The 15,516-nt window shown below is 41.4% G+C and overlaps 2 protein-coding genes and 1 non-coding gene across 6 annotated transcripts in view; 1 reads left to right on the top strand and 2 right to left on the bottom strand.

Annotated features, from left to right (window-relative positions):
• LOC110517711 (cytochrome P450 4B1) overlaps window positions 1–8,377 on the top strand; it is a 17,790-nt gene extending 9,413 nt beyond the window's left edge. For 2 of the 4 annotated variants that reach the window (XM_021595639.3, XM_021595643.3), the window contains 5 exons: window positions 1,942–2,132; window positions 2,926–3,059; window positions 5,096–5,160; window positions 5,649–5,731; window positions 6,355–8,377. In XM_021595639.3, coding sequence (XP_021451314.2) covers window positions 1,942–2,132; window positions 2,926–3,059; window positions 5,096–5,160; window positions 5,649–5,731; window positions 6,355–6,532 — 651 coding nt within the window. In that variant the 3' untranslated portion in view covers window positions 6,533–8,377. The remainder of the gene's footprint in view (window positions 1–1,941; window positions 2,133–2,925; window positions 3,060–5,095; window positions 5,161–5,648; window positions 5,732–6,354) is intronic. The other 2 variants (XM_021595649.3, XM_090229281.1) reach the window with 1 other exon arrangement.
• On the bottom strand, window positions 8,299–15,516 carry LOC110517685 (nuclear inhibitor of protein phosphatase 1). The gene is made up of 7 exons (XM_021595618.3): window positions 15,259–15,516; window positions 14,994–15,054; window positions 14,057–14,210; window positions 13,616–13,842; window positions 13,186–13,330; window positions 11,534–11,598; window positions 8,299–11,362 (listed from the first exon to the last, which is right to left on the bottom strand). Exons 1-7 carry the CDS (start codon window positions 15,309–15,311, stop codon window positions 11,009–11,011), a joined length of 1,059 nt encoding a protein of 352 aa, XP_021451293.1. The 5' UTR covers window positions 15,312–15,516; the 3' UTR covers window positions 8,299–11,008.
• Window positions 14,456–14,618, bottom strand: LOC118964376 (small Cajal body-specific RNA 1). Its single transcript, XR_005051424.2, has one exon.

Genomic DNA, 15,516 nt, shown 5'->3' with positions numbered 1-15,516 from the left:
TTAAAAACTTAATCTTTATCAAATTATCCATTTAAGATATCAACTCAAAACCTACGTACGTCTACGAATGGGTGGTTTAAATTGTATCTAATCATTTTCAGCATTACTTTATACACACATACCATTTATCATAATTTCAAATAATTCACAGAATCCATATAAAATTTAAGAAATCTTAGTTACTCACACACTTTCAGGATCATCCACACAGGATTGGTCAGATTTTTCACATAGAACTTTTCTGACGTCCACACAGAACATCAAAAGGTTTGCCCACACAGAGTAAACCCTACCCCGCTCACACAGAACGGTCCGACTCACACAGAGTAACCCTACCCCGCTCACACAGAACGGTCCGACTCACACAGAGTAACCCTAGGGCATACCTGGCTAGCACATTTAAAATAATTGGAATTCACCACATCTGAGGGTCACTTAGACAAATCACACAGACGCACAGAATGAGGTCCTTCTTCCAATAGGGCTTCACCAAGTGCCGTGTTTCACCTAGAACACACAGACCCCCTGGCCCCTTCACCCCGACAGACCTCACCAAATCCCCACTGTGATCAATTCAGTGTCAGGAGGGCTCTTGGTCACTGGCAACCGGACAGCGCAGAGTATCTTTTGAGTCCACAAAACCCCCAGATTACTCTCCTCTGACTCGGCCCTGCTTACGCCGCCAAGGTGCCTTCCTTACAAAGGAATTCACGCTCAGAGTATAACAGGCATAATTAAAAAACTCGACTTCAAATCTGTGTGTGGTTCGCTCACCATTTTCTTTAAAAAAAAACTCAGTTCGAGATGTGGTATCCACTCGGCTCGCTTCCTCTTGGATCAAAGGTTGGTCCATCTGCTTCGTTTCCCGAAGTGTGGTTCTCCCTGAGATCCCAAGTTTAGGGGATCCCTCGTGCACGACTTATTTACCTAGATCATAGGAACGGTCACCGAGTGAAGATTCACATCCCATCCTCGTCGCCAAATGTCGTGGAAATTTCCTCTATTTACCAAATCATGGGAGCAAACCACACACACAAGTCAGAGTTAGTTATAAAAGTCCATCTTTAATTATATGAGCTCTATCACAACCCTGTGACTCTCAGATCGATTCAGTGTCTAACCATGAATTCTCTGAGAGCCCCCTTACAATGCAACTGAGTTCCTTTAATAGCAAAGACACACATAGTCAGACAGCATAGACATAACTCATCGTTCAGCTTTGTCTCCTTTCCCAAACCCAGAACCATAAACCAATCCTCCATTACAACAGGCATATATCAAATTGTCATTTAGATACAACCCACTCTAAATACAAACTCCTGGACAAACTCACGGAGAGGAGGGTGAGGCTATAGGTTAAGATAGAAACAACATAAGAGGGAGCATAGAATGATTCCAGACACTGCAACCTTCCTTTCCCCACTATGGGAAAGGTAGAGAGTGAAAGATATGTTTACACATGATGACACTTTGACCTCTCCCCTCTCAGCGGCCATGCAACTTAGTCTTGACATAGAACAGATACTGCAACCCTCACCACAGAATAACACAAAAATACCATTCTGATGAGAATTAACTTACACACATTTGATGAATATAAAACATCTTACATATGTTACCAACAAATTCTGAATCTTCCCTAACACACTTTAACTTTCTTCTCCAACACTTTGTTTTTGCATTATTTAAACCAAATTGAACACGTTTCATTATTTATTTGAGGCTAAATGTATTTTATTGATGTATTATATTAAGTTAAAATAAGTGTTCATTCAGTATTGTTGTAATTGTCATTATCACAAATAAATAAAATAAAAAAATCATCTGATTAATCGGTATCGGCTTTTTTGTTCCTCCAATAATCGGTATCGGCGTTGAAAAATCATAATCAGTCGACCTCTAATGCAAGGATCTGATTGTTCCTTATGGTTTTCAATCCAGGACGAGGACCAACAGGGCCTGTCGGATGAGGCTATCCGAGCGGAGGTGGACACATTCATGTTCGAAGGCCACGACACCACAGCCAGTGGGATCTCCTGGACCCTGTACAGCCTGGCCTGCAACCCGGAGCACCAGCAAATCTGCAGGGACGAGGTCATCAGCGCCCTGGAGGGGAGGGACACCATGGAATGGTAGGTTCTACAGTCCAGCACTCCTACTCTGAAATGCTTTATGAATACGGGGCCTGATTTACTGTCCTAGTCATGTTGTATGTTAGATATGCATTCATTTTTGCTGCAGGAGAGTGACATGGAGTGGAAGGCTGTTTTGTCCAGATGTATTGATCATGCTGTGCGGTGTATGTTAGATATGCATTTAAGTTTCAAGGTTTTATTTGGTTATTTTACAGTCCGCAGCTACAGTATATATAAATATAAATTACTCTTTTGTTACTTTGGGGATAATTTACTGCACTGGTCTAAATCAGGGTCACACAGAGTGTTTCTTGGTGGTCTTAAACAAATCTACTTTGAAACAAAAGTATACACCTCACACACATGGTTATGGGCTTAAAGAAATTAAGACACCTGTACTATGTCAGATATAGAGTTGAAATGTATTATATTTTAAGTTTGCATCCCAATATAACACTTTATATACGTCACAGAAGACTGAAATATAACAAACTGGTTAGACATAGAAACCTAAAAAAAATGTAATATTTATTAATTATGAAATTATGAAAAATATTAATAACATTCCACCATGAGGCCAAATAGGGTGCTTTTGGTCATTGATTGCAGCTAAGGGCTACACAACAACCAATAGGCTCCATGTTTGGAACTAGTGACCAAAGCCATTCCTTTATTTAAGATATAGATAGAGTAAAGGAAGGAAAATCAGGTCTGTATTTCCTCTTAGATTGGAGCCACACATGTTTACTAAAAGAGAATTGATATAAAGAAAATGTTCTGTATTCTTCAGGGAAGATCTCAGTAAAATACCGTACACAACCATGTGCATAAAGGAATCCCTCCGCCTCTACCCTCCTGTACCTGGGATATCCAGGAAGATAACCAAACCCATTACGTTCTTCGATGGGAGGACTGTGCCTGAAGGTAAATGTTGCATTGTGATGTACCGAAGGGGACTTTTTTTGTACGTTTTATTGGACTGAGGCGAGATAGTGGTAGGAGAGTGGGTCACACAGGCAGTGGGGTCGGAACCAAACCCAGGCCGACACTACACCCACCGCCCCAGGCCATACGGGGGACTTTTTAAATTATAGTTTTAAATGCACAATGGCTCTGTGCCTTAAAATGAGGCTGTAAGTGGTTGCAATGGAGTCCTCCGTAACCTTTGCCTCAGTCACCGGCTATAACAAATTAAATATTAACTCACGTTTGTTTGTCTCCAGAGCCAGTTCTCCGTATAGAATTGTGATTATGTCACCAACTAGTTAGTATGTAGAGACTAACTGCAACTTGTTTAATTCATCTTTTTCATAAACAATTATGTATTTCTAGTGGCAGTTTCTTTGACACACATTAAGCCTAGTCCTGGACTAAGTAAAATGTTCGTTTTAGGTCCTCCATTTAAAGTGTTTTTTAGTCCAGGACTAGGCTTAATCTCTGTCCTGGAAACAGGCCCTTAGTGTTTTCTATATCAAATGAATTGGTGCTGTTGGAGCATTCTCACCATGTTCTTCTCATCGTGTTTGTTACTGACAAAAACAAAAAGTCTGTCCAGATAGCAGAGGTGCGACCAAGTCAATGTCATTGCTCTTTTGGGGTGGCAGGGTAGCCTAGTAGTTAGAGTGTTGGACTAGTAACTGAAAGATCGAATCCCCGAGCTGACAAGGAAAAAATCTGCCATTCCATCCCTGAACAAGGCAGTTAACCCATTGTTCCTAGGCTGTCATTGAAAATAAGAATTTGTTCTTAACTGACCTGCCTAGTTAAATAAAGATTTTTAAAAAATGTTTTAATGGTTTCACAAGTCATAAGTAAGTCTCAAGTCAAGACCATCAAGTCAAGTCGCAAGTCCTAAACTTTGAGTCATAATATGCTCTTCACCAAATGTAATACCATTTCATATTTTTAACAAGAGTAATAGTTAGTATATTACATTTACGCAAATCATGAATGCTTTAAAAAATATCTATGTATGTATTACTTTCCAAATACACGTTATATTTCCATGGAAATACATGGGTAGCCATGAGAAAGACCCCCCCAATAGTGATCGACTATCGAGGATCGCTATGGGGCGCAATCGGACGATGTAGGCTTGTACAGAATCGCCCAACCTTAACACACACACACATACACTCTCTCTGTGTGGTTACAGTAGGCTAACGTATGTCAAGGGTTTTAGGAACAGCAGTAACATCAGGCAGAATTTAGGTTACCAACTGCCTATCCAGTTGTAGCTCAATCTTGGGTACAATGATCACGTTCCCGCACTGACTGTGTGGAGGCTCACTGATTTAACGTTACGTTAGCCAACATGACACACTAGTAAAGTAATAAAATATATAGCTGTCGGCTATATTAGCCACGACTTACCGTTCTTTATGCAGCTTCAAATGTCAAACAAAGTTGGAAGATTTTGTTCCCCCGTCTGTAATTTTCTTCCTGCATGTTCTGCAAGTTGCAATCCGTTTTTTGTTGCTACAGCGTCGTCTTTATATCCGGAACTAATAATTTTGGGTATCATCTTTCCAAGGGCTCCATCTGAAATCATCCGCCGACGTTCCTCTGCACTGCCAGGCACAACTTTTTCTCAGCTGGCACAATTTGATTGGCTGCTGTCCGATTCAAACTGTAATCTGTTAAATGAAGAGTTAATGCGCTGCACACTTTTTTTTAATAGCATCATTTTTAATATTTGGGCTTGGGGGAGGGTATCAAGTCAGGTCGAGTCATAGGGCTCAAGTCCAAGTCAAGTCACGAGTCATTGGTGTTAAAGTCAAAGTCTAATTGTAAGTCATCATATATGTGACTCGAGTCCAAGTCATATGACTCGAGTCCACACCTCTGCCAGATAGTGTCTCTTTCTGCTTCAGTGGATGGATCCTTTTGCAGCATGGACAATACAGATGTCAAGCCCTAACACTGTGGAAATATAATTTCTCTCTCTTTACTCCCTCTAGGTTGTCTTGTTGGAACCAGCATTTTTGGCATTCATAGGAACGCGACCGTTTGGGAGGATCCTAACGTATGCACACCATCTTTATAAACACCATTTTCTCATGAACATTTAACTGGGTTAATATAATTAATGATTAGCAGTAGAGGAAATGCTAGCTTGAGCAGCTGAACATGCGTCATAAAATCCTGTGTTTCTGGTCACAGAGGACAAGGTCTGCAGTATTGACAGGAAACAACATGAGGCTGTTGCTGAGTTAGTTTGTAATGAAATCCTTGTGATCTAGCAGTAAGCCCATGGGTCTGATTTTGACTAATCTATCGCTATAAGATTCAGGGTATACACAATAGGGAACTGAAACCTGTTTCCACGCCCCTTTATACAAGCCTGGTGGCAGTTTGTCTCACCAAGCCTGGTTTGTTTGTGCTGTCTTGTCGACTCATAAGGTCATGTTTGCAGTGACTATGAACAAGACAACATATTTGGGACCAGCTGTCTATGCACAGTCTTTCCCACTGTTTCAATTTACTATTCTATTTTATTTTGTATTCTCGTAGGCATTCGACCCACTCCGATTTCTGCCCGAGAACTCTGCAAAAAGATCACCCCATGCCTTTGTCCCCTTCTCTGCCGGCCCGAGGTTCGTTACCACACCAGTGCCACTATTTAAGAGAACAGCATTGGCAGCAGGGTTTGGTTCTCACATTAGTAGTCTGGGACTATGATGGAAGCATAGAGCTACTCATTTACCTGACTGGATTTTGGAGCCCTTTGGTCCCTTGATGCCTGTGACCTAGATCCAACCGAACTATGTTAACCCCAATTGTTGTGTCAGAGGGGGACAAATATGTTGTCTAGCATGGTCCCAGGTCTGTTTGTACTGTCTTGTTTGGCATGACAATGAAAGTAGGAGTTGGCAAAATAGCACAAATGGATCTGGGATCAGGCTAGATCCCATCCCCCTCTGATACAACAGTTGTGATTATAGGTCTGTGGAGTAGGGTCAGGCTGAACTCACTTCAAAGAGCTGTAGGTTGTCTGATGATATGATCATGTTTTATTATGTAAAAGAGCTATAAACCTTTGATAGTCTTACTGCATAACTTATTTATTACACAGGGTGAATGTATAGTAGTTCTACAACTAAATGCTTTCAAATGTATAGCCCACTGTGCAGGACTGGCATTGGTGAACTGTACAAATAACACTTCACTGACTCAATATGTTGTCCATGTTCGTCCGTGTTCTCTTCTCCCGCTATAGAAACTGCATTGGGCAGAACTTTGCCATGAATGAGATGAAAGTGGTGGTGGCACAGACACTCAAGCGATATCAGCTGACCGAGGACCCAATGAAGAAACCAAAAATGATTCCAAGACTGGTGCTCCGCTCACTCAATGGGATCCATCTGAAAATCAAACCTGTCAATCTTGAACCATAAGGAATGTATAGTTGCACTTGTCTTATCCGGCATAGGCTACTGTTTTATGGAATGCTCATATTATTATTTTTTAACACGCCAATTCGCCAGGAAATGGGAAATAAAACAAATGTTAGATTTAAGGAATATTTTTCAAATATTAACTTCTCAAAGCTGTATTCAGAATTTAAATTTAAATATCCATGTAAGGAGAACTTTATAGAATGTCTTCTACAAAGATGAAAAACACTCATTTATGTTACTAATATATTTTGCCAGCAACTAACTGCCTAAATGTTGTTTGTTTTTTCCTTTTGACATATAGCCTATGGTAAGTCAATGTCCCTTTGAAAAGGAATAGGCAAAGAATTGAGATTAATGTTATTCTCAGTATTTCAAATAAACGTGTGGCACAATCCATTCATTTGCATTCTCTTAAAGGGACAGAGTGTACCTCTGTCCCTTTAAGTACAATAAGAGGTTCTTATAACATGGTTTCTCTTTGTTGTTGCCTATATGGCTTACCTCGCAAGTTTGTATGGTGTTTCCAGCACGCTACCTCAACTTTAAACACTTCTTCCCTCGCTGTCACTTGAATCTACATAGCGTAATATTTGTTTCCTTACCCTGTAAGCAGGTGTGACAACAATCCATGCTCTAGTTTAGTTTGCCTGGCAGTTTCCACACGCGGTCCCATTCAAGTCATGGGACTGATATCAGCATTTTTCACACGTTCAAATAATCGAGAAGTGAGCTTGAGCTTCACGATACTTTTGGATGACTTGGACATGAAGCACAAAAAAATTGAATATCAGTTCCATGAATGGGATTTGTGCCACAAATGCTAAAATGGTGCCAGAGAAACTCAACCGAAGCAGAAATTGCTGTCATACCTTAGACTCCATAGACTGCTTACAGGGTAATGAAACCAATGTCATTTTGTAATTGAGTAAACTATCCGTTTTACAATACTTATCATTTTGTATGGTAAATCCTACCATGTGGTGAAATGAATGTGTTCCTTCCTTGTCGTGGTGATTTGGGGAACAAAACTGAAAAACAGATGGTCGGAAATGCATGGTGCCACATCAGGGGCCTGTGCAGGAGGATGTAACGTTGCAGAACGTTCAGATAGAAATGTGTTGTGTAGAACAGAAATGGTCTGAATAGGGAATCGTGCCAGCTCTATCCAGTCTATTTCTGTCTGCAATAATGTGTTTTCCAATCCCTAAACACACCCAAGATGCTATGGTACAGGGTTGGGTCGATTCCAGTCAATTCAGGATGTACACTGAAATTCCAATTCTCTTCAATTAGGAATTTGGTTTACTTTCTGAATTGACCCCAAACCTGCTACGGTGTCACATGAGTATGTAAAGAAGTCTTAACCACCACCCAACAGTTAGCATCCATACCACTGGGTGAAGGGTCACACTATGGGCATCTGCCAGTTGATGGATTGAGAAACACTAGGTGCGGTTTCGGCTGGCCTTCAACACATAACCGACAGACTGGCATGCTCTGGCCAACACTGATGACTGTGTTCAAAGTCCTCACAAATGAGTCTGCCTGGTCTATGTCTATGGAATATTCTGGAATAGGTTTAACACTTGGCATTCATTCATGCAACGTGCTGGTAGATACTGGTATTTAATACTAAAGATGGCTACTATCCTTGGAATTAAAAATTAACTGACAAAATCCCAATTGAATCATGGTGTTTGAAGATATAGGCCTACTACCATGTAAAAACGACACTTCTGTAAACCGCACAAAAAAAATAAATGTTTGTGACAAAATTCAGTTTTTATTTACAGTGGATTATGTGAATAAAAAAATCCAACATCATCCGAAAGTGGGACAAAAGGTCTGGGTACACGTGTCTGTCCATCTGTACAAAGTTAATGCAAATAGCATGGCTTTTGCAAGTTCTCAAATACCACATACATGTTTCATTAAATCAGTAAAGGGGGCATCATAAGAATGTATTCTGCTGGTGTGAAAACTAAACACAGTTCTTTGAACATCAAGAAGCTACATTTTGACAGTCATTTTATGGGTGCTTTGATGCAGGACCATGTGTACCACATTTGAAATGTAATCATTTCAAAAGGCCTGTGAAACAACTCAACATCAAATTGCACCAACTGAGAACCTTACAGTCTTAACTCATGTGACCAATCCATTTTATTGGTGGCTCAGATCAGGCCAATTTACATTGCGATATGTAAAATCTAGAGGACTTCAGGACTCACTAACATTCAGGCAGAGTTGCTGCAATCTTTTTTTATAATGGGAAGATAGTATTTAAATATACTCTGCGCAGTCTATTAACTGTTTATTACTGAGATTGATTGTGAACGTAAACTGAGTAAACATTAAATTCTCTCCTCGCTGCACTCATCTTGATAGCACTGTAAAAATATAAACCTATAGTCCTATTCAGTCTTTAGGAAAATTGACATATCTTTTTTCAGAAACTCTGATCTACTTGTGTCAATTCCTATAATAATCCATCTTGTATAAAACAGTTAACATTACAAGTTTAACAGATTTAAAAAATAACTGTACAGTCCATTCAGAAAGTTCAGACCCCTTGACTTTTTCTGCGAAAACAAGTAATTTTTGCAAATCTATATATTTAAAAAATATATAGGAATAATTTAATTACTTAAGTATACAGACCCTTTGCAATGAGACTCAAAGTTGAGTTCAGGTACATGTAGAGCTGGCCGCCTGGCCAAACTGAGCAATCGGGGGAGAAGGGCCTTGGTCAGGGAAGTGGCCAAGAACCCAATGGTCACTGAAGGAGCTCCAGAGATCCTCTGTGGAGATGGGAGAATCTTCCAAAATGACAACCATCTCTGCAGCACTTCACCAATCAGGCCTTTATGGTAGAGTGGACAGACAGAAGCCACTCCTTCACAAAAGGCACGACAGCCCGCTTAGAGTTTGCCAAAGGGCACCTAAAGACCATGAGAAACAAGATTCTCTGGTCTGATGAAAACAAGATTGAACTCTTTGGCCTGAATGCCAAGCGGCACATCTGGAGGAAACCTGGCACCATCCCTACGGTGAAGCATGGCGGTGTCAGCATCATGCTGTGGGGATACCTTTTAGCAGCAGGGACTGGGAGACTAGTCAGGATCGAGGGAAAGATGAACGGAGCAAAGTACAGAGAGATCCTTAATGAAAACCTGCTCCAGAGCGCACAGGACCTCAGTCTGGGGTGAAGGTTCACCTTCCAAAAGAACAACGACCCTAAGCACACAGCAAAGACAATGCAGGAGTGGCTTCGGGACAAGTCTCTGAATGTCCTTGAGTGGCCCCGCCAGAGCCCGGACTTGAACATCTCTGGAGAGACCTGAAAAAAGCTCCCCAAATAAAGGTCTGCCAAGCTTGTAGCATCATACTCAAGAAGACTCGAGGCTGTAATCACTGCCAAAGGTGCGATTATGTAAATGTGATATTTTCAGCATTCTATTTTTAATAACTTGCTAAAATGTCTAAAACACTGTTTTTGCTTCGACGTGGAGTATTGTGTGCAGATGGATACAATTTTTTTTTTTAAATGCACCTATTTTAGAATAAGGCTGTTAAGTAACAAAATGTTGGAAAAAAATCAAGGGGTCTGAATACTTTCCGAATGCACTGTATATGCATGTTTACAGTGAGCAAAAATACTATGTCCAAAGATGATATTTGTTTGAAGTCTAAGACCTTAAAGAAGGAAGTGGAGATCGTAATATGGAACTCACAGTGACCAACCATATAACGATTAGGCTGTGATACCAGTATCGCAATGTTTTTCCCATAGCAAAAATGGCAACACGGAGCAGGTCCTTTAAAAACCTGCTGTAATATTGGGTGCTGTAGCATGGAAAATAAATCCATGTGAATCTGGATGAGAACATAATGATGTTTGTTTCCAACATAAGGGCTGTTTTCCTAAGTTACATTCGCTTCGTGTTTGTTTCCCTGCACGATGCCTGACTATCAATTAGAGGTAAAATATCACGGCCATGGGACACTGATTTATGCCACAAGTTACTCTTATCTGACCAACTGACTTGGTCTGCCAAGTACTGCCTTTTTTACATGACTTCATTTGTAAAACACATCAAACATTCATCTCCCGAAGGAGTGGTGTTCCTGTCTTCATGGAATGTACTACTGAAGACTTTCGGATAATCTTTAGGAGAACGAGGAAGTAACGTAGAAAACATTGACAAAACAGTCTTAAGAAAAATCGATCCGCCTCCAACGGGTCATGGTCCCTGATGTCTCCGCCCATACCCTGAGAGTCAGCCCTGCCTCCACCACATAGGCTCTTTCCCAATTCGGCTTTCCTGGATTTCTCATGTCCTCTCTCCTCGCCTCAAAATACATTGGAGAAGGTCCAAGAGGAGACACCTTGGATCTTCTACAATGCATGAGAGAGGAGGTAAAGTACAGAGGAAAGACGAATCGAGAAAGAGCCATAGTGTAGGGAGAGGGTTAGATTAGTAGGGAGGGGGTGGGCTTCTTGCCTGGCCATGCCTCTTTAGCATACTTTTTCTTGCGGGGCTCGTTGAGGACCTCGGAGGGATAGGGGCCTGTAACGGGGACAGGGTTGAGGGTGACAGGTGGCTGGGGGGCGTCCGGGGCCAGGTTCACCTCTGGGGCAGGGTTGGGGAAGGGCAGAGGGAGACCCCCCAGAATAGTGGCTCCGCTTGGGGCCCCGGCGTGGTGGCCCTCGTGGCTGGTGGGTGGCAGGTCCCCGTAAAGGCCGCCGCCGAAGGTGTAGTTGTGGATGCGCCTCGTCACAACGTCGTCCATACTAAGTGAGCCGTGCCTCTCCATTTTCTGTTTCTAGAGTGGAAACGACCAAAGACTGAGTAGTAACTCATCTGTAGGCTATTTATAGTGTTTGTTTCTGGGATATCATTGCAATTATCTTAATTATAGGCTTCCTTAAACTGAAATGTGACCGTATAAAAGGATCTTGACACCTCATGCAATAGATGCATTTTAGTGGCTTACCTTTATAGGGACGACAGCAGTCTGCACCATGTTCCTGAAGCGCCCCACAGAGGGATCAATGTCCTCTGTAAGGTTTCAAGAAGCACTGAGTTACTGCATGCATTACATGAGTGAAGCAACAGGTTTTAGATTGGCACAAAGTTCCTTATTTTCACCCAACCTCAGTTTATATAATTACTTACAGCACCAGTCAAAAGTTTGGACACCTACTCATTTCCATGGTTTTTCTTTATTTTTTACTATTTTCTGCATTGTAGAATAATAGTGAAGAAATCAAAACTACGAAATAACACAGGGAATTTTGTAGTAACCAAAAAAAAGTGTAAAACAAATCAAAATATATACTTTACATTCGAGACTCTTCAAATAGACCCCCTTTGCCTAAATTACAGCTTTTGGCATTCTCTCAACCAGCTTCATTAGGTAGTCACCTGGAATGCATTTCAATTAAAAGGTGTGGCTTGTTAAAAGTACATTTGTAGAATTTCTTTCCTTCTTAATGTATTTAAGTCAAACAGTTGTGTTGTAAAACAATATACACCCCTACCTTGTCATCCTATTTGGTAAAAGACCAAGTCCATATTATGGCAAGAACTGCTCAAATAAGCAAAAGGAAATGACAGTTTCTCATTACTTTAAGACATGAAGGTCAGTCAATGCGGAAAATAAAGAACTTTGAAAGTTTCTTCAAGTGCAGTCGCAAAAACCATCAAGTGCTATGATGAAACTGGCTCTCATGAGGACCGCCACAGGAAAGAAAGACCCAAAACATCTCAACATCAACTGTTCAGAGGAGACTGCATGAACCATGCCTTCATGGTCGAATTGCTGTAAAGAAACTGCTACTAAAAGGACACCAATAAGAAGACTTGTTTGGGCCAAGAAACACAAGCAATGGACATTAGACAGGAGGAAATATGTAATTTGGTCTGATGTGAGTCCAAATGAGAGATTTTTGGTTCCAACCACCGTGTCTTTGTGAGAAGCAGAGAAGGTGAACGGATTATCTCCGTATGTGTGGTTCCCACCGTGAAGCACAGAGGAGAAGGTGTGATGGCGTGGGAGTGCTTTCCTGGTGACACTGTCAGTGATTTATTTAGAATTCTGCAGCGATACGCCATCCTATCTGTTTTGCGCTTATTGGGACTATTTGTTTTTCAACAGGACAATGACAACACACCCCCAGGCTGTGTAAGGGATATTTGACCAAGAAAGAAAGTGATAGAGTACTGCATCAGATGACCTGGCCTCCACAATCATCCAACCTCAACCCAATTGAGATAGTTTGGGATGAGTTAAACTGCAGAGTGAAGGAAAAGCAGCCAACAAGTGCTCAGCATGTGGGAACTACGTCAAGACTGTTGGAAAAGCATTCTAGGTGAAGCTGGTTGAGAGAATGCCCTTGAATGAGTAGGTGTCCAAACTTTTGACTGGTACTGTAAATTAGGGTCCATGTTTACAAAGCATCTCAAAGTGAGAGTGTTCAACTAGGATCAATATTTTCTTTTAGATCATAATTTCTTTTTTTTTTTATGTCTCTTAGACACTTTGTGAAATATGACAGGCACAGAAACACTTTTTCCTCAACTACAGATAAAGAACCAATACTTGGATACTGGTGCTAGGCCAATGGGGTTGAAGAGAGAGCTTACCCGGGTTGATGACCTCATCGTCCTCGTTGAAGGTGACTCTGGAGTTCCGCCTCTTCCTCTTGGGTCTCTGGATCTCTAGGTTGCCCTCCTCGATGGTCAGGGTGGAGATGCGCTTGTTGTGGGCCGTGTTGAACTCTGTCAGGTTCTGTCACAGCCCAGACAGGGGGATGGATGAATGTTTGGGAAAGGAGAAGTGAAACAAAGTTAATAGACTCATGTGCTTAATAGGAATAGCCTTGTCTAAACACACAGAATTGGAAACAGCGAGAGCTAAAAAATTTTTTAAAAAAAATGTAAACTGACAGAACAAAATATAACTCACTATGTCCTGTTTAACAAAGTGTATCTATAGCTACTGTGGTAATAGTACACACCCTCCTTACCAGCATGTCTATACAAATGCCCTGGTAGACAACTACTGGAGACACACCTCTAACTCGGTCTCCTCCTCTGGTAATCCTAAGAGGCCCTTAGACCCCTCCTCGTCCTCTCCGGCCTTGCTGTCCCCTGTGGCGGCATTGGTTCCTTGCTGGCTCTGAGGTTTCTCCCGGATGGTGTAGGCTCTCGTGGACGCCCCAAACGACATGGTGGAGTCTATGGGGACCTGCTGAGGCTTATTGGGCTCCAGGCGGATGTGTCCCAGGAAGGTACCATGCGCTGAGAACGTAATTTACAACCTTCAAGTCCACATATCATGTAGGGATGTAGTTTATAAAAAGTGAAGTAAAGAGTCAACAAAACATAATAGTTCCATAGCCTTTATTCTACAGTGCACTCCTCTAAGGCAATGCAACTGTTACATTGAGTTTTTGTTACTAGCTGAAGTAAGATACAGTATTTTACAGACTAATGTACACGACAGTTCACTTACTGCTGTTGTTATCAATAAGGAACACCCTCTTCAGGTGCTTGTGGTAGACCAGGGCAGCATGCACGCGTGAACATGACTGGTGGTCGATGGTGAAGTCACACATGTCCGGGTTCCTCCCGAATAAGTAGTACTTTTTCTCGTCAATGATCAGTTTCTACAAAGATTCACCATCATAACGAACAGATATGAGAAAATACATGTATTGCCCTGTCACAACATCATAGCCAGGTCCCATTTATAATTCTGCTTTCTTGCCAACTCATCACTCATTCTCACACCAAGCTGTTTTAGCAAGACAATTCCGTAAGGAGTCTGCAAGAGATCAGAAACAGACACCCAGGCTAACAACACTGATAACATTGAATGAAATCCTTTCCAGCTGTAAGAAACAATTTAAATCACTGTGCCTCTGAGCCATAACTCAAGAGTGCACCTTCACACTCATGAGCTTAAATATCAGGGCTGCTGTTTCTGTGGCATCTTTCTTAAAACCCAACAATCACGGAACTCAGACACCAGTGTGTACTGGTGCTGAGGACAGCCGGGTCCATATCTGGTGCATGCATGTTTGATCAATTTGTTTATTTAGTTAAGTACACCATGACACCTAGCTACCTATACTGAAGGATACAGACTGAAGTATACTATATTGTATATTGTGTATACTATATTGAAGTAGACAGTCTAGACTATTGACATTTAAGGGTAAACTACATCACATAGGACCACATATGGTTCTCTATCAGAGCTTTTGATAAAGCTGGTACAGTTGGTCAGTACAGAATGTAAGTAAACCCATCAGTTGCGTTATGGATGATCTATTATGCAAGATATTAGGCATATTCTAAGGAACAATACAGAATATCTACCTTGTTTGAGTGTGGCTAATACAGACAGGCAGTTCAAATGTTTGCCCCGTGAAGCCCCAAGCTCTTACCTCGACCATTTTGTCACCTTTCATCACGTCCAAATGGAGTCCTGGAGGGGGCTTGCCTGCCCTGAAAAGAACAAGGACCAAAAGCTAAGCACACCATTCAGTGAAATGTATCAGCTAGCTAGCATGTGTTAGCTAATAAGACGTGGCTAAAAGGAATACATACGTTTCCAGCTACAAAATAAAAAAAGTAATTCTGTTTTGTGATTTTGCATGCACTTGATGTCTTTGTATAACGTAAATATCTCGAATAATTGCATTTTCTCACCATGTTGGACAATCAAAAGATGGTAAGTTTGTAGCAGTTGCAATTGTCGCCATCTTGCAGCATTATCCCATTCACAAACACGTTGAATGCTGGGTAAAATGTTCCCTTGGTTTGGGAATTGTAGTTTTGGGCGGGTTAATCCGTTGACAGCCAAATCTCCCCGTCTCTGCCCAAATGGACGAAAGGAAAGTAATGCATTCCATTATCTACAATGACTTGATTCGACCCTAGAAAAAAGGTTACCTACTGAAATGTAAT

This window comes from Oncorhynchus mykiss, chromosome 3 (genome assembly GCF_057628025.1).
Source record: "Oncorhynchus mykiss isolate SJ-2025 chromosome 3, ASM5762802v1, whole genome shotgun sequence".
NCBI lineage: Eukaryota > Metazoa > Chordata > Actinopteri > Salmoniformes > Salmonidae > Oncorhynchus > Oncorhynchus mykiss.
The sequence above is the reverse complement of the archived record's forward strand: the minus strand, read 5'-3'. Positions and strand labels throughout refer to the sequence as shown.